Consider the following 17,052-nt stretch of genomic DNA (forward strand, 5'->3'; position numbering starts at 1 on the left):
ATGGGGAGATGGGGCAGATCGCCACTGATTAGAGACCTCGGTTTGGTTTGTTTTTCAGCGTGGAGGGAGCCCACAGCAATCAAGCTATGGGAAAGCTTTTCTTTCCTGGGCCAAAAACGCTCCAAAATGAGCTGAGTGGCCGTTCATTGGGCAGGTGCGGACCTTGTCCCCCCAGCTCTCTCTGGGTCGTGGCTCCGGCCGTGCCCGGGTCCCACGGGCAGTTTGCATCCGCAGGTTCAGCCCTGGCAGCAAACCCGGCACATCGTTTCGGGATCACAATGTAATTTTCCTGACTCTCCAAACTCAAACGCCTTTGATTTGCCTCGGGAATGGCAGGAGTTGGCTGGGGATTTGTGTTTGTGGTTTCTGGGAGGGTAGGACCTAGATCCTAATCCCAGCTGGACAGGGAAGGGGTTGATCTTGGAGATATCCCAAAGCAGATAAAGAGTAAAAACAAAGCTGAAAATGTCTGGAAGTGGAAGGGGGAGCCAAGCCTCCCTGGGCAGCCCATGCAGCTGAATTCCCCGTGGCATCTCTTGTGGGTTTGGGCAGTGGATTACGAAGGCACTGGGAGGGCAACAAGCACACAGAAATCCACCCTGGGTTTGCGAAGATTGTCCTGAAAAAACAAGCAGCCACTTGCCCCCAACTACAAACACCATCTTCCAGCTAAAATACTGTTATGAAGTTTTTATTAGAAGCGTCAGGACAAACACTGCAGTTTTAAAGCTCTCGGCTATTCAGAAATACGCTGTCGTGGAACCGCTTTGGAGCAGTTACTGCCTCTCATGAAAAGATTGGGCCTTTGTCATTTTTACCTTTTTCTTTTTTTTCTTTCTCCTTTGGAAGGAAAATCAAATCCTTCCTTCTCCACAGCCATCACTTTGAAGCTGGATGTATTAATTGCCATTTGCCCCATAATAAGGGAGAGTAGTAACAGGGTTGCTTGTTATTTAACGTGGCCGGGGTACCTGGCTGCCAGCCCATCAGCTCTGTTTTCTTTGGAAGCCTCCGATTCCACCTGCAAGATCTTTTCATCTTCGCCTTCGTAGCTTATTAAAGAAGGGAAAATTAATCATCATCATCAACTGGAATTTTTGGGGGTAAGAGGAATCGAAATTGTCAGATGTGTCCTAGGAAAGTTCTGCAAAATTATGACTTTTGGTGCGAAAAGGCTGTTGATTTGTCTCAGTCTGAGGGATGTGGGTCACTGTTATTAAAGCTGGCTGGGAGCTGACTTCAGAGGCGAGCACTCATTCCCGCCCAGTAATCAGCAGGAAGAAAATCATCTTTGTCTCTATATCGCAGTCTGGTTGAGAGCTGCTGTTAATTTTAAACAGCAGAACAATCTGATACGGGAAGCAGAAGGCTCTTAAAAGATCGTTTGAGATGAGAGATGGAGTCTGGACATGACAGCAGAGTAACGAATCGCTGCAGGGCTGGGACAGAGCACATCCACCCCGACTCAGACAGATAATTCATCCACGGCCAGGGCAACCAGCAGCAGTGCTGGAGCTTTTCCCTCTGCACGTGCTTGGGTCAGAAAAGGTTTTTCCAGGATAATCCTTACTGCTTCCAGACCCTGTAGGATAAACTGCTCATCCGAAAGCGCATATTGCCCCGGCCCAGGGGTTTGTGTCTCTGCATGGAGACAAGTGATGGATTCGAAAGCTGTGACCCACCCCGCTGAGCCTGGCTTGGGAGCTGGAGATGCTGCTTGAAGCATCAGAGCTTGAGGCATCTGCTATGACATCCCGGTGTCCATCCTGCCCTGTACTGGTGATGACCAGGAATCAGGGTTTGCTGTGATTTTACCCTTTTCTTTGTGTGTGGGTCACCAGGTTGACTTCTAGAAATAACCACAGGTTCCAGCACCTGCAAGACACCTCCAGAGAGCAACCAGAGTAGGACCACCTGAAGCCACTTCTGAAAATCACAGAATCACAGGATGGTTTGGGTGGGAAGGGACCTTAAAGCCCATCCAGTGCCACCCCCCGCCCCGGGCAGGGACACCTTCCACTAGCCCAGGTTGCCCAAAGCCCTGTCCAACCTGGCCTTGAACCCTTCCAGGTAGGGGGCAGCCACAGCGTCTCTGGGCAACCTGTGCCAGGGCCTCAACCACCCTCACAGGGAAGAATTTCTTCCTTAGATCTCATCTAAATCTCCCCTCTGGCAGTTCAAACCAGTTACCCCTCTTCCTATCCCTCCCCTCTGATCAAGAGTCCCTCCCTCCTTTCCTGTAGCCCCTTTAAGTCCTGGGAGGCTGCTCTAAGGTCTCCCCGGAGCCTTCTCTTCTCCAGGCTGAACCCCCTCAACTCTCTCAGCCTGTCCTCACAGGGGAGCTGCTCCAGCCCCCCCGAGCATCTTCGTGGCCTCCTCTGGCCCCACTCAAGCAGGTCCGTGTCCTTCTGCTGTTGGTGCCCCCAGAGCTGGACCCAGCACTGCAGGGGGGTCTCCCGAGAGCAGAGCAGAGGGGGAGAATCCCCCCCCTCGCCCTGCTGCCCACACTGCTCTGGATGCAGCCCAGCACACGGGTGACTGTCTGGGCTGCCAGCGCATGTTGCTGGCTTACAGGCAGTTTCCCACCCACCAACACCCCCACATCCTCCTCCTCGGGGTGCTCAGTCAGTCAGTGTTCATCACCTGTTCTGCAAAATGGCAATCGCAGCACAGACTGTCCTCCCGCAGCAGGTTGCAATTTTTCCCAACCTGAGATCCTGGAGTGCCTGTCACTTAGAAAGCAGGACGGAATATTCTCAGCATCATTATACGGTGCTGCCAGCTGACGCTTCAATTGGATTGATTTTGTCAGTTCAAGTACACGGTGAACCACCTTTTTTTCCCCCTCTGTAGGTGGGTGGGAGCTCTTGGGAAAGCGCGGGGAGGATCAGACCGAGTGTGTTTATCAGCGCACGTCAAGCACAAACGGAGCCGACCTTGAGGTGTGCGGTCGTGCCGCAGGAGGCAGCTGCCCGTCCTCGTTTTCCCAGGGATGTGTGTGAATCCTAGCAGTGAGCTGCATTTGTGCGTTGCCTTGCGCTGGAGAGGGATGTTTAACGGGTGTTTACGGCCGATTAGATTCCACAGAGGCACGAATCAGCCTCAGCCATTGCCCGAGTATTTTTTTTTCCTTAGTCACTCATTGGTTTAGGTGCTGCTTTCAATAAAAAGGTGCTTTGAGGCTCCTGTTTCCCAGCCCCCTTTTCCTCCTCACACCTTTGCTCGCTGCCCAATGTGCTCCGGTAGCCTGGCCCTTGCATTGCTCTGAGGCAGCAGAACTCAGATTGTCTTAAGATTTCACTTTATTCTGCCCCATCTTGAAAACAAATTACTGGCAGCCTGACGATGGTGATGTGTTACAATACCAGTGTGATCCATCCCTCTGGGAAGTTTAAGGGGGTAGAGAAATGCTGTTTCACGCAGAGGAAAGGGTGAAGTATTGTCTTTGAGAGGTACAAACTGGAGCGGGGCTGACATTTCTTTTGTGATTATGAGTTCCTCACACCTAAAAAAATCATCTCCCATATTTGATAGCAGGTCTCTGTGCGTTAACAGGGTGCTTCTAGACACTGCTCCTGTGGACCCGTCTGCACCAACTGACACTTTGCTTTTTCTCTATCATTACGCGGGTACCAATGGCTCAGCTGTTTGCTTAGCTTGGCGCATCTCCCAGCATGCGAATTATTTCCACATATAGGAAGGCTGGTGTTGCTGTGTAAGCAAAAAAAAAAAAAAAAAATCCCTAGGGAAAATGCTGCTTGCACCAGCAAGAGTTTGCCTGGCTGACAGGAGCTAACCAGCTTGCTTTTCCTGGGGTAAACCGTAATAGCTTGAAGTCAAGTCCTTGCTTAAACCACCTGTAGCACCACCGAGTGCAACGACACCGCCCAGACGCGTCCTGCTGCCTCACGTGTTCAGTTTAAGCCATCTTGTAAAGTTCTTTGGGGTCTAACGGAGGGGTTCTTGCTATTCTGACGGTGATTGAAGTACAGACCCGTCCCAAGTCTGATTTCTCTGGGTCAGTGTCCAAAGGCTGGGCCACGTGAAAGCTCCCAGCTCGTTCTTCCGAACCCCTCCCCACCCTAGTGCCTTCACTGGCCGGTGCCCCTTTGAGCAACACGGGGTTAGACTAAAGTGTCAATGTTTCTATGCAGCAAAGGCATGGTTAGGTTAAAACTAGATAAAAAATAGCTTGTGTGCTCGCAAACCAGCTTTTTAAAACTCTTTTCTTTGTTCTTCAGTGGACAGATCAGGCCCCCAGCCCTACCATTTACACCCTAGTTGAGTTAGAGTTAGGCAGCCTCTGGAGCAAGGCTGGACTGACAGGGCTGGATCTACTGCTTGATCTGACACCAGTCTCCCATTAAACGCCAACTTCTAAGCGCTTTGGCAGGTTCAATTTACTGTCTTGTGCTGACATTGCCAATCAACAGCCACAAACAGCAAACTGGTATTTCTTCCTGACTTGCATCCAGTGTGATGACTGAGCAAACCCACGCTAGGCCCGGCGCCCGTTCGGCTTTCCTGGCCATGCTGGAGCAGCTGCCACAACACTGCTGGAAGCCAACTGACCCTTCACCAGCACGGCCACGGGGCTGCTCGGGGTGGGGGCTGGCCCACCCCTTGGGGATGGGGACTGTGATGGTATTTTTTAATTTATTTTTTTCTCTAGTGCCCTTCTCTAGAGGGAATGCCAGGTTATGTGGACCCTAACTGTAAGTGTTTCAGTACAGTTATTCTGAATACATTTCTTTCTCAGATAGACAAAAGAATATGAAGCATCTTCACAGTCACTGCTGATCACAAGAAGGAAATGTATCGACTACAAAACAGTCTGGGTACAGACAGAGAAATTGCATCTCTCTGTACGTACCATTTCTGGTAAGTACTCAGAAGCATCTTTGTTACAGCCTGACATCACAGGTGAGAGATGTTTATAGCACTGTGTCAGTACAGGAAAGCAGACGTATTTTTAGAGATAAGTTAAAGGGGACATTTAAAAGATGACTAAAACCACCCTCCAACAAGACACGAGACTTGCAAGTCTTGTATCACTGACGTTCAGGTGATTCACCATATTTCTCAAGTCTTAAAAAATTAAAAGTGTTTGTTCTAATGGAGACTCACGAGTGTGACTTTGGGCAGCCTGGTTTTACTGAAAAAACTGATCATGGAAACAAACACTGAGTCACGACGCCGACGGAGAAGCACCAACAGAGAAACAGGGGTCGGCGAATGAGATAACAGCACCATTTATAATTGCACGGACAGGAAACAAGGAAGCTCTATCAAGAAGCTACTTTTAAAAATGTCTTTTGATACAGATACATGATGAACATGGCATGACTAGTGTGCACAGATGATCAGAACCATCCCTGTACATTCTGTCTTGAGGAGCTGTATCCCACAGAATATGTATGCTGCTTCCCTCTACCGACCTTCTGTGTCAATGCCAAGACAGAAAGCACTGGTTCAAGTACACGATTAGGGATTCTTTGATTAGTCATGGAAAATAACCCTCTGCAGAGTTAAACAGGATGAAAAACAAATACTAGAACATAATATTTCAAGTCAGAGAATTCTATGCAAGTCTGTGATGAAAACAAGTTGTTTGTAGCCTCCCTGGTTATTGCTCTGGGATTCCCGATACAGAATCTCACCTGACCCTCTTTTGGAAAGGCTGAAGGAGATAAACAGGTACCAAATCACCAACAAGAATAAAAAATATTTCCCCTCCAGCCTATTCTATAACAGACAGATTGGTCAATAAAGAGGGATATTGTAGGAGGGTACATCAGAGAGGAATGTTAAATAGTTGCAATGTCAATGATACCATCAATTTAACAATCGCAGTGATAGCTTCCTGCAGGGTTCCGAATTCATGTAGGTGAAAAATATTTGTCTTCCTCCAGGCACAGCTCAGGGCCAGCTCAGGCTTAAACAGGGAAGATCAATAGAAAACACCACAGTGGACTTTGCAGGAAAGAAAAAAAAAAAAAAAAAGCCCAATTGAGTAATAAAAAAGGTACAAGACAAGAAGAAAACCTGATTCAGTGGTTTTATCTGTTCTGTTCTAGACCGTTATGTCTTCTGATGCTTATGAACAACTGCTATTTTGTGTTTAATACATCTCCTGATGAATTACAAACGATTCACATTCAGACTGGAATGATCAGGTTGCTACAGGCTGGGAGAAGATGGAAGTAAGATTTCAGTTCAGCGTACGCAGGGTCACGGGCGTTCTGCTCTCATCCGTAACAAATGCCAGTCGCTGTTTCCGGAGGGCCAGAGCTAGGTTTTTTGTGTGTTGGGGTTGTTTTTTTGTTTTTTAAATGACTGATAATTGGCACTTTTGCTCCCCCCCGATATTACTATCGCTGGATACAACTTCATCAGGGCTGGGACAAGAGGCAGCTCTGTGGCAGGGCTGGTGTGTACCTCACTGCTCAGCCGCTGGAGGGTCTCCCTCTGTCTCCTGCTTCTCTGGCTGAGACTCCGGCGGGATGAGGTACTGCACCTCCTCGGTACTGATCGCCACTTTATCAGGCTGCAGCCAGCGCTTTAGATGTTCTAGTGTGCTGAGGGAAAGCAGAGACACAAAATGAAATGAGAGCAACGCAACCTCCCGGGAATCTATGAAAAAAGCATCAGGAAAATCCTCCACGGATATTTCTTGCACCTCTGCAGGTGTTCCTGTTGCCATGGTTAAGGTCTGTCATGAGACCGATCCGTGTGCCAGGGGAGCAAGCCGAATCTTTCATTCTACAAAGACATTCTGCTGCAGTTGAGCTTTTTAAACTACTGTTAGAAGAGTTCCCCCCTAGAACGATGCAAATGGTCATTATCAAACTGAGGAAGCCTGCGACAGTCTTACCAAGTTGAAGTGAGATGTGATTTCTGTTGTAGCGCCCTATCGCAAGTCCTGACAAAGCCTTATTTTAGTTTTTAAAAAATAAAGTCTGTTTGCCAACACGGTAAGTGGTGATCCCTTCTCATCGACTTGCTCATTACCTCTCATCAGAGTCGTGTCCCTCGACGTAAAATTCAGACTCAAACTTCTCCTGCAGGAACCTGTCCCAACATTCCTTCTTAGCCTGGGCCAGAGTGCGCAGCATATCCTTGGAGGTCACCTCCTGAGACAAGCCTTTAATTCTCATCAGTCTTCTCTCTGTGAAGAGGCAAAGGAGGGGTCTTTATTATCTTTCTTATGTTTTTCTGAAAGGGAAGAAAAGAACTACCTGGACTTCTATATCAAAAAAGTTAAATTAACTTTTCAAGACTAAGTTATATTTTAAAAGTCATTTTTCACCCTGTATTTCATGTCTGCACAACTGTCTTTGTTGTATGTATCAAGACAACTTTTAGATGATGCTTCTGAAGGAAATAAGGTTTATGCAATCAGTCAACTCCACCCAGTTTTGAGTTTTCATAACTTTTACTTACTGTTCAGTTCCCATAAAATCACACAGGAGAGTACAGATCTCGCAGGCATTAAGTTCCCACCATTTCCATGCAAATTGGCATGGAATAGAAACCACACTAATTGCAGCATGAATCCAAATAATGCGCAAACTGAGGAAAAAAAATGTGAGCACAGCAGTATTATTCGTTGGATATCTCATAATAGAATGTGATATTGTGAGTTCCTCGGCCACAGGGGACAAGGAAAAGCGTCTCCTTACCAGACGCAGGGTAATCCAACAATGATACACAAAGAAAGCAAATTTCATTAATTCCTCTGGTCACAAAATCCCATTATACCAGTTTCCTCCTTAAATTGGCTCAGGTATTGACGTATAATCACACTTTTTACTGAAAAGTGTATCATCATTTGTGGAATTGGGCTAGTTCACAACGCTGGGGCCCCCCTGTTAAGCTTTTTGGGGTTGTCTTCGTTGAGAATTGAGCTGTCACCGAAGTCTCTGGCCCTAGCAATTACGAAGATTTGAATTATCCTATCTGCCCAGACATCCTGCCAGGCTGACGCTGGGATTCTGCAGTCACTAATCCTGGCCAGGTACAAACACAGAACAGGTTTATTTCTGTTGACTTAGAATACACAAGAGAAACTTTGTGCTAGCGTTATCCTTTCATCCTGGCTGTGAGAAAACAGACACAGCTCCAGTCTGAAGCCTGCTTGTAAAAATTAACCCACTGGCATTTTCTGAACAAGTTGGAACTGCAGCAGTAATTAATACCAGAAGAGCAATGTATGTCTTGTTGCTGTGGCACCCTTGATCTAAGAACTCTACTTAGTGTACTGCAAAACAGTAGTCTAAAACAGCAACTAAGGCAAGATGGAAGTTTTAGCAGAAATAAAAGGTTAAAAAGCCACTTCTGCCACCCATTCCTCCTGGCCTGTTTCTATGTGCAGCCTCCTACACAAGCCAAGACAACTACATGTGTGGCTGCACTGCAAACCAGGTTACAAAGTGACCCAAGACAAAAATAACTCCACAGGAGGGAAGGAATGGGGAAAGAAGAGCCATAAAGATGGAATATTTTGCTATGAGTGGAGGGAGTAGCAGCCCAACTGCTGGAGAGCAGGGGAAGCCCAAAGCTTCCTCCTAACAGGCCAGAGGAGCACCCGTCCCGGGGCTGAATGCTGTTGTAGTGAGGCCTCCGAAGGGAGTAGGAAATACTTAAAAGAGGGTGACAAATTCCATGGCCTTAGAGCTAAAGACTGCTGTGCTAGGATGTCAGCTCCAGTACTGGTAACCTTATCATCCCTCATATCAAGTGTTTCTATCAGCTGTTACGCTGCTCACAATCAATTTGTGGCTTTATAGATTACGCAGGAATTAAGAGAAGCAATTGTGCAAAGATGATCTGTCATCTTAAAATACAGACTCTAGAAGGCATGATTTAGGAAAGCATCAGAGCTTTCTTTCCCATACTCGTCCCCCTCCTCTCCAACCATAAAACAGGTCACAGAAAAAAATCTCACTTTTCTCTTTCCACTCAGAAGCGTCTCCTGAGACTCCACAAAAAGAATGAGACAAATACAGGTAACACAAAACCACACAGGCTCTATAATGAGTTCAGAATGCACTTCCCCTCCCCAAGTCAACTACAGTAGAACTACATACTCTTCAGAGAAAAAACAGCCGTGTCCCTACTCCACTTATTTTGAGGGGAAAAAAACCAGTTTGTACTTGATAAAAAGTTCCTTTCAGTGGCACAGGTGAAGGAGCTATGACCACGCTTCTCATTTCCACTAATACACTTGCAGTAAACGAGTCAGATGCTCTATTAAATAGTTGCAAGACATCTTTCCAAACAAAGCCGTGAGCACCGTCACCTCAGCTGCATAAACAGAGCCGCAGCTGTCATCAGGCACCTAAGCAGATGGAGAAATTGAAGCCTCACCAGACACTCACCTAGGGATGCTAAATACACCTCCGAATCATTCAGGGGTGCCCAGGGCTTCAGATCTGCTTGGGAAGAGCCATTTGACCCACCGCCCTGGCTTCCTCCGTCGGCGTAGGAATCCATGAAGGAGTCTGTAAAAGCATCGCTAGCATCCTTCTGGTCGGGATGTGGCAGGCACGAACAGATTTCAGCCCAGAGGTCTTCGCTGGACCTGGTGACCACGGAGTCAACGCTCTCAATCATTCTCATCGTGAAGTCCTGAGGTGGGGGAATTAAGCGATGAGTACTGAGCGGAAAGCCCTCTCTCGCAGACCTCCCCCCTACCCCCCCCCCCCCGCCCCGTCCGAGTCACATCACCAGATGTTTTCGGGCCCTCTCATCCCACCGGGGAAGCTTGGCCTCCCTCCAGAGAGTGATGAATCGCTCCAGTGTGTCGCATTTACACCCGGGGGCCCAGCGAGCCCCTCAGGGCCTGAGGGACCCCGCAGGCCGCGCTGCCTCTGCCGGCACGGCGCCCCCGCCACCCCTTCCCCCGCGGGGCCCTATCACCGCCGCTCCCCGGGACCACCCGGCTCGGCAGCCCTCTTTCCCCGATGACACGGAGGAGTCGCTCCAGCTGCCGCCCCGATCCCCGCACCCGCCTCAGCCACCGCTGCCGCCACCCGCACCGTAAACACTGGAAACCGCGACAGCTTCTCACTGCGTGATAATTGGCACCGGGGCCTGGCCAATTGCCGCGCTTCCCCGGCGGCGAGAGGGTGCCTATTAGCCCGCCGCCCAGCAGAGGGCGGGGAATCGGCAGGATGCGTGAGGGGAACTGAAGCCGCTGCGGCGCCATCTTGGCCAAGGGCGGAAGTTTTCCTGCGGGGAGGAGGCGAGTGCGCCGTTACACCTGGCAACGGGCGGCGGGGGCCTTAGTGCGGCTGCGCGGTGGGTGTGGGGGCGCGCGGGGCTGGTACCGGTACCGGTACCGGTACCGGTGTAGGTGGGGGCGGCCTGGGCCCTGCTCCGGGCCAGCGGCCTCCCGGTGCTGGCCGAGCCGGCGAGGGACCCGCCCTCCCGGCGGGAGGGGGCTGTCTTGTGGCGCTGGTGCGTGGGTGCGCTCCGCGGGGGGCTTTACCGCGGCCTTTCCGAGGAGGTTCCGCCTTCTCCCCGTGCCCTCCCGCGGCTGGGCCGGTAGCTGGTGTCACCCTGACCCGCACGGCACCCTCACCAGTGGTGGCTTAGCCCGGCGGTTGGCATCGCCCGCCTGCAGCTCCTGGTGAGAAACGGCTTCTGCCCGGCCCTGTGTCGGGGTTTTCGAGGGCTCCGCGTGCAGCAGCTGCTTTAGGTATAATTTGCTATTTTAAATGCAGAAAGCTGCAGCAGGCCGGTAATTATTTCTTACAGCTCTTGCTGTAATCAGGGGAGCGGTGTTGATCCTGACAGCCAGCCCTGTGTGGCGTGTAAGCTCTGTCGTCTTTCAAATAGTATAATAAGCGCAAGATCGTGTTACGAGCAGAGGTGAAGCTTTGGGGTGCCTGTCAAACCGCTGGGTTTGAATTCCCTCTCTCAGCAGGCCGCTGCCTGTTTCCGTGGGATGAGCTGTCTGCTGCCCTGCACCGTGCTTACACTCATGGGACTGTTCTTCGCCAGAACGATGGCCTGGACGTCAAGTGGAAAGACACACCCCGAGCTGGTCAACAACCTCTACAGTGAGTACCAGAGCTGCCGTCAGAATCTGTTGGCACCTCAGTGTAAGGATATTTGGTGTTACGCAGCCATACGCTGCGATGCTGTTCACTCTGAAATGTTGGAGTTATACTGCCTGAATTTCAGTGTTTGTCCCCGTCTGAACTTGTTCTATTTATAATTGGAAACAAGATGTTACGCCAGGAAGGACGCTCCACGGCCTTCCCTCCGCTCCTCCGGAGCTGTAAATGCCTGACACCTTTTACAATGCTGCACACCGTGAGGTCGCTCTGAGCCTGCGGCTGCTGAGCTCCCTGGCAGTCTGCACTCCCTGCCTCAGGGCTGGGGTAGTGCTTGGTGCCACCGCTCGGCTCTGGACGGCCGCTGGAACGCCCTTAAAAACAGCTTTGAATTTCCCCTGCTGCTAAAGCCGTTTTTTTCCCCTGTAAGAGTTCCCTCAGAGATGGGGTGTGAAGGGACGCTGAATGTTTCTGCAGTCATTGCTCTTTAGTTTACTCGCTGTGCCAGTGCTCCTGAAACCTGATCTGGGGTCTCCGCTTTCAGGAGTGAAAGTGTGACTCTCTTTATCTTTCATTAGGTTTTGCAGTCCCAGAGACATTGCAGGTGTAAGTCACTATCCTCTGAGAGAGACTGGGCTGGCCGTTGGGACATAACACAATTTCATTTGGGGTAGCACAAACTGGAAGGGAAGTTACTTCCATCTGCAGTTTTGTTTTCTGTGCCTTCTCAGATCACTTATTAAGGTTGAATTCTCCCAGTTCGATTGCCTCCATGAACTGTACTCCCCCCTTCCAAACCTCTTCTTGCTACAGTACTGAGGATTTAAGTCCTTTCTGTCTCTGTTTTCCTTCTTCCCCCAGAAAAAGGGATAATTAAATCCCAGCGAGTCTTTGATGTGCTGTTGGCAACTGACAGAGGTCACTACATCAAATATTTCCCGTACATGGATTCTCCTCAATCTATCGGTGAGTAACTTCAGGCAGAGTCACACCACTGTTGCGAAGTGCCCTTGGCTACACTTGCCACGCTGCCAGAGGGGCAGGAGATGGCTCGGCAGCTCCCAGGTCTCTGTGCTGAGCACTCTCTCCCCGGAGCAGTGGCTGAGTTTTACGATTGGTCAGGTAGAGCCAACCCCATCTGTGTTCCAACTGTGGGATCCGAGGAAAGAACGAGACAGCTTTTCCACATTAAAATGTTCTTGGGTTGCTCCGAGCCCCGCTTAGGGAGCGCAGGCTGCGAGAGCTGCGGGGTGTTTCGATGAGTGAACGGGAGCCAGAACGCTTGGGTGTGGCAGCGCTGTGCAGCCATCTTGTGCTCGAGCCTTCCTCAGCCCACAGGAGGAGGTTTTAAGTCAATGGAGTGTGGCAAAAGAGAAGAGTGTTTTCCTATTTTTAGGAAAAAATAAAGAACTGTTCCCATTGGTAATTTTAACTGTAATTTCTTTATCACATAATGAGAATTTTTTATTGCATAAATGCGACTTCTTTACCACGTAAAGTGGAGAGCGGTGATGAGTGATGTTCCTCAGGGGTGGGGGTTGGCACCAGCGCTGTTTAACACCTTTGTTGGGGACATGGACAGTGGGATCGAGGCACCTTCAGCAAGTTCTCCGCCGACACCGGGCTGTGTGGTGCGGCTGACACACTGGAAGGAAGGGATCCATCCTGGGGGACCTGGACGGGCTGGAGAGGGGGAACATGCAAACCTCATGGAGTTCAACAAGGCCAAGTGCAAGGTCCTGCCCATGGGTCGGGGCAATCCCCAGCACAAACACAGGCTGGGCGAGGAGGGGATGGAGAGCAGCCCTGAGGAGAAGGACTTGAGGGTGTTGGTGGGTGGAAAACTGCCTCTGAGTCAGCAACAGGCGCTGGCAGCCCAGAAAGTCACCCGTGTGCTGGGCTGCATCCAGAGCAGTGTGGGCAGCAGGGCGAGGGGGGGGGATTCTCCCCCTCTGCTCCGCTCTCGGGAGACCCCCCTGCAGTGCTGGGTCCAGCTCTGGGGGCACCAACAGCAGAAGGACACGGACCTGCTCGAGCGGGGCCAGAGGAGGCCACGAAGATGCTCGGAGGGGCTGGAGCAGCTCCCCTGTGAGGACAGGCTGAGAGAGTTGGGCGGGGTTCAGCTGGAGAAGAGAAGGCTCCGGGGAGACCTTAGAGCGGCCTCCCAGGACTTAAAGGGGCTACAGGAAAGGGGGGAGGGACTCTTGATGAGGGGGTGTAGGGATAGGATGAGGGGTAACTGCCAGAGGGGAGATTTAGATGAGATCTAAGGAAGAAATTCTTCCCTGTGAGGGTGGCGAGGTCCTGGCACAGGTTGCCCAGAGAAGCTGTGGCTGCCCCCTCCCTGGAAGGGTTCAAGGCCAGGTTGGACGGGGCTTTGGGCAACCTGGGCTAGTGGAAGGTGTCCCTGCCCAGGGCAGGGGGGTGGCACTGAATGGGCTTTAAGGTCCCTTCCAGCCCAAACCATCCTGTGATGATGAATTTTGTCACTCGTTTCCTTTTAGGATACAAGGCTACAATCAGTGCACCGCATATGGTAAGATGAAACTTTTCACTTTCAATAGAAATGGAGGAAATTGTTTGTTTGCCATTTTTTATTTTAGTTTGTCTTTTTCTTAAATGTAAAAAGGTGAAACAGATCCCACAGACATGATTATCATGCTTGTTTCTTTAGGCATGGTATATGTGAAGGTTTTTTCTTTTTAAGAAGAGTTTGCCCTATACTCTTTAAGTTGCTTTAAAATATGCTTAGACAGGATTTCTGTGCAGCTGAGGTTAGCCATTAACGTTGTCCTTTTTTTGCATGAGACCTTTTTTCCTGCTGCTTCTCTTTTTATTACTGAACCTCTTCCTAAATGCTGTTCTGCAAAAAGATCTTCCAGGTGCAACATTTGACTTTCTGAATGTCAGGCAAAGTGCCAGGTGTGTTGTGTTTAAATCAGAGCAGGTAATGCTTAGAACAAGAAAAGGTTTTAGGAGAGGAAACTAAAATGGGATATTTCACACCTTCTTGTCCCCACAGCATGCCCACGCACTGGAATTGCTAAAGGACCAGCTGGTGGAAGGTGCGAAAGCGCTGGATGTGGGCTCGGGCAGCGGCTATCTCACAGCTTGCTTTGCCAGGATGGTAAGCTGGCGGAGCTGCCTCGAGACAGGTCACTTGCCAGAGCTGGTGTGTGTTTTCTGCGGGGAGAGGAGGAGGTGGGAGGAGGGGGTGACCTCTGCCCAGACCAGCTTGTAGTAAAAAAACGGTCATTTTTGCAATCTAAATGGATGCTATATCTGCTGTGAGGTGTTTTGTATGATAACCCCATTCGGATCGAGGGGAGTGTGTTAATCTACTGTGCCAGTTCACTGTAGGTTCTTCTTCATTTGCTTCTTAAGTAGTCACAGTCTGTTTCTTTGTTTTCTAAACTCCTGAAATTATTTTCTGTGAAGTGCTGGAAAGCTGGTCAAGTTCCTCTTCCTCAGGAGGTTAGTTAGTCAAGAACTGTCCCTGCCCCAGAAGCTGCTAATTCTACCAATAATTATTTCTTTGGACATCCTGGGAATCCCTGTAGGCAGTGTCTAGTGTATCCCTTGAGTAGTTAATACAACTGGGACTCCTCAGCCTTAAAACCAAAGGGGCAGAGTATTTGCACCTCCTGTTCAGAAACTCTGCTCTTAAGTTTCTTCTTGGAAATTCTCCAGTCAGTAACTTGCCCCATAAGGTGTGTTTCTGTCCATATAGGAGGTATATAGGTGTTTGCTGTTTTTCTTTTCAGATGGGCCCAACGGGGAAAGCTGTGGGTGTGGAGCACATTAAAGAGCTGGTACATGAATCCATCAGAAATGTCCAGGAGGATGATCCAGCTTTGCTGAGCTCTGGCCGTGTCAAGCTTGTGGGTGAGCTCCCTGGGATCCTGGTGCTTGTTCTCCTGCGAGTGCGTCTGCTCTGGCTGCCGCAGGGCTCTGCCTCTCCAAGCGCTTGTCCCGCCTGGTGTTGGTGTGTGCCACAGTGTTGCCAGAAACCACTGGCTAAGTAAGCACCGTGCCACACCGACCTGAACACCACCATGTAAACGAGTGGTATTTAATGTTACAGGCAGTCTCATCACACCCCTTACCTCCGAGTGTGTAGTGACTATCTTAATGCAGTAAGAGACGCTCTTTGGAGGGGAGTGGCTGTACCACATCTGGGTGTTAGTTTATTTGAATGGGTCTGCACACGCTGTTGTGGGTTTTTTGGGAGAATAACTTGAGTCAGCTCTTCCCGTGTCTGGAATCTCAAGCTTGCACAAAGCCACTGCATTATTGAAAGGCCCTTGTGGCTTTGACAGTTCCTCCTTCTAGCATGGCTCCATTCCAGAAATCTCTCCCCCTTTTTAAAAAGTAAACCAACAAAATGCAGATTCCCATCACAACCTTGTTAGAAAGTTTTCACCATCTAGATTTCAGTTGAAAGGATATAGGAGGAATTATTTTTGCATGGAGTTGCTATCAGAACAAACGTCTTTTCTGCATGCTTTTCCCTCCTGTAGTGGGAGATGGCAGGCAGGGATACCCCGAAGAGGCTCCTTACGACGCCATTCATGTTGGAGCAGCAGCAGCAACTGTACCCAAGGAGGTAAGAGCGATTGTGCTGGGTGTCTTGCTGTGGGCTGCCTGCATCAGTAGCTCTGAAAAAACTAATAATTAGGGAACCGCTGGAAGCTTCTTTTTCTCTCTGTTTTTTATGGAGCCAGCAAGCTTGTGCTTTTCATGGTGTCATGACCTTCACAGTGTGGCTTATTTCCGCTGTCTCTTTTTTTGGCTCTGCTGACTCTGATTTCTCTGCTTGCCAGTTGCTGAATGAATTGAAGCCAGGAGGTCGGTTAATATTGCCTGTTGGTCCCGAAGGTGCAAACCAAGTTCTGATGCAGTACGACAAAACCAGCGACGGGCAGATCATTGAAACGCAACTGATGGGCGTGATCTATGTTCCTCTGACGGATAAGGAAAAGCAGTGGCCTCGGTAAAAATTCGCTCTCCCTTGAGGAATGTTTCTTCTTCGCAGCTGTCCCTGTGAGCTTGCTCTCCTTGACTGCTGGCTTTACCGAGTCCTGGATTCCTAGCAGATGCTGTTTGTAGAAGAGAGAAGAGGCTTGGCTGTGGTTAGGCACAGCAGGAGAGCAGGATGATTTTTTGTTAGATAGGACTTGCAGACTGAGGACTTGAGCTTTTTTCTTTTTCTGGAGCCTGTGCACTTTCATAAACACTGTAGCTGTAGCCGTGTTGATTCTGTCGCTGAGCTGAAGGCCGTGAATAGTAACTGTTGGTTTTTCTTTGCCTCAGGGATGAATTCTGACGGATGGATATCTCTAAAGTGACCTCAGAAAGCTCATGAATGGGACTTATGTCTGTAGATGGTCTGTATGGTTTTGCTTTTTGAATGGAAGCTTTATCAGTGGACGTGCTTGCAAAGGCAAGTTCTGCTTTAGCAGAGCTCCTTACGGAGGGGTGGAGAAAAGGGTGTTTCTCCAGGAGCAGGGAGAGGCTCTCAGAGGCTGTCTGCTTCCAGACTGGATCCAGATAAACCCTGCTGTCCTCTCTGATAAGCTATAGATAACATCTGTTCTCAGAAGATTCTAAAAGCAGACAGGAATACTTAAAGCTAAACTAAAAATACTCTTTAATATTGACTACTCAGCCTAATGCTTGAAGAAAGTAAGATGCGGTTACTGTTTCAGAGCAGCGATCTACCCTGATTTGTCAAAGTTTAATTATGAGAGCGTGTTCTCTTCCTGTCCTGCATCGACTAATTTAATCTCTGGTAGCAACACTGAGAATTTTGCGTTAAAATCCTGGTCTCTGGGCTTTTCCCTGACGCGCCCTTCCATCTCCCGCTGGCGCTTGGCCTCACGGGCGGCTGACTCGGGTTAAGAGCGGCGGGTGGGCCGCTGGGAGCCGTAAGGGGCTCTTCTGGAAGGGCCGTAGGGCAGGAAGCGCGGCGTTGCGCCGGTGTTTTCCG

At 49.7% G+C, this 17,052-nt stretch overlaps 2 protein-coding genes across 12 annotated transcripts; one reads left to right on the top strand and one right to left on the bottom strand.

Moving 5' to 3' along the window:
* Nucleotides 1-5,236: 5,236 nt before the first annotated feature.
* Nucleotides 5,237-10,116, bottom strand: CCDC32 (coiled-coil domain containing 32). Of its 2 annotated transcripts, none has more exons than XM_074842671.1 (4): nucleotides 10,041-10,116; nucleotides 9,381-9,630; nucleotides 7,012-7,168; nucleotides 5,237-6,578 (listed from the first exon to the last, which is right to left on the bottom strand). In XM_074842671.1, exons 2-4 carry the CDS (start codon nucleotides 9,619-9,621, stop codon nucleotides 6,440-6,442), a joined length of 537 nt encoding a protein of 178 aa, XP_074698772.1. In that variant the 5' UTR covers nucleotides 9,622-9,630; nucleotides 10,041-10,116; the 3' UTR covers nucleotides 5,237-6,439. The 2 variants fall into 2 exon arrangements, with proteins under 2 accessions (XP_074698772.1, XP_074698771.1); XM_074842670.1 differs by lacking the exon at nucleotides 10,041-10,116 and having other exon boundaries at nucleotides 5,237-5,973; nucleotides 6,439-6,578; nucleotides 9,381-9,621.
* Nucleotides 10,117-10,161: 45 nt separating this feature from the next.
* Nucleotides 10,162-16,883, top strand: LOC141931036 (protein-L-isoaspartate(D-aspartate) O-methyltransferase-like). 10 transcript variants are annotated; one of them, XM_074842664.1, is made up of 9 exons: nucleotides 10,162-10,246; nucleotides 10,928-11,066; nucleotides 11,925-12,029; nucleotides 13,568-13,599; nucleotides 14,086-14,190; nucleotides 14,828-14,948; nucleotides 15,584-15,669; nucleotides 15,887-16,056; nucleotides 16,377-16,883. In XM_074842664.1, the coding sequence occupies exons 2-9, from the start codon at nucleotides 10,952-10,954 to the stop codon at nucleotides 16,387-16,389; spliced, it is 747 nt and encodes a 248-aa protein (XP_074698765.1). In that variant the 5' UTR covers nucleotides 10,162-10,246; nucleotides 10,928-10,951; the 3' UTR covers nucleotides 16,390-16,883. The 10 variants fall into 10 exon arrangements, with proteins under 10 accessions (XP_074698765.1, XP_074698767.1, XP_074698760.1 ...); XM_074842666.1 differs by having other exon boundaries at nucleotides 10,163-10,246; nucleotides 10,931-11,066; XM_074842659.1 differs by having other exon boundaries at nucleotides 10,167-10,302; nucleotides 10,931-11,066.
* Nucleotides 16,884-17,052: the final 169 nt, after the last annotated feature.

The sequence above is a fragment of the Strix aluco genome, chromosome 16 (genome assembly GCF_031877795.1).
Source record: "Strix aluco isolate bStrAlu1 chromosome 16, bStrAlu1.hap1, whole genome shotgun sequence".
NCBI lineage: Eukaryota > Metazoa > Chordata > Aves > Strigiformes > Strigidae > Strix > Strix aluco.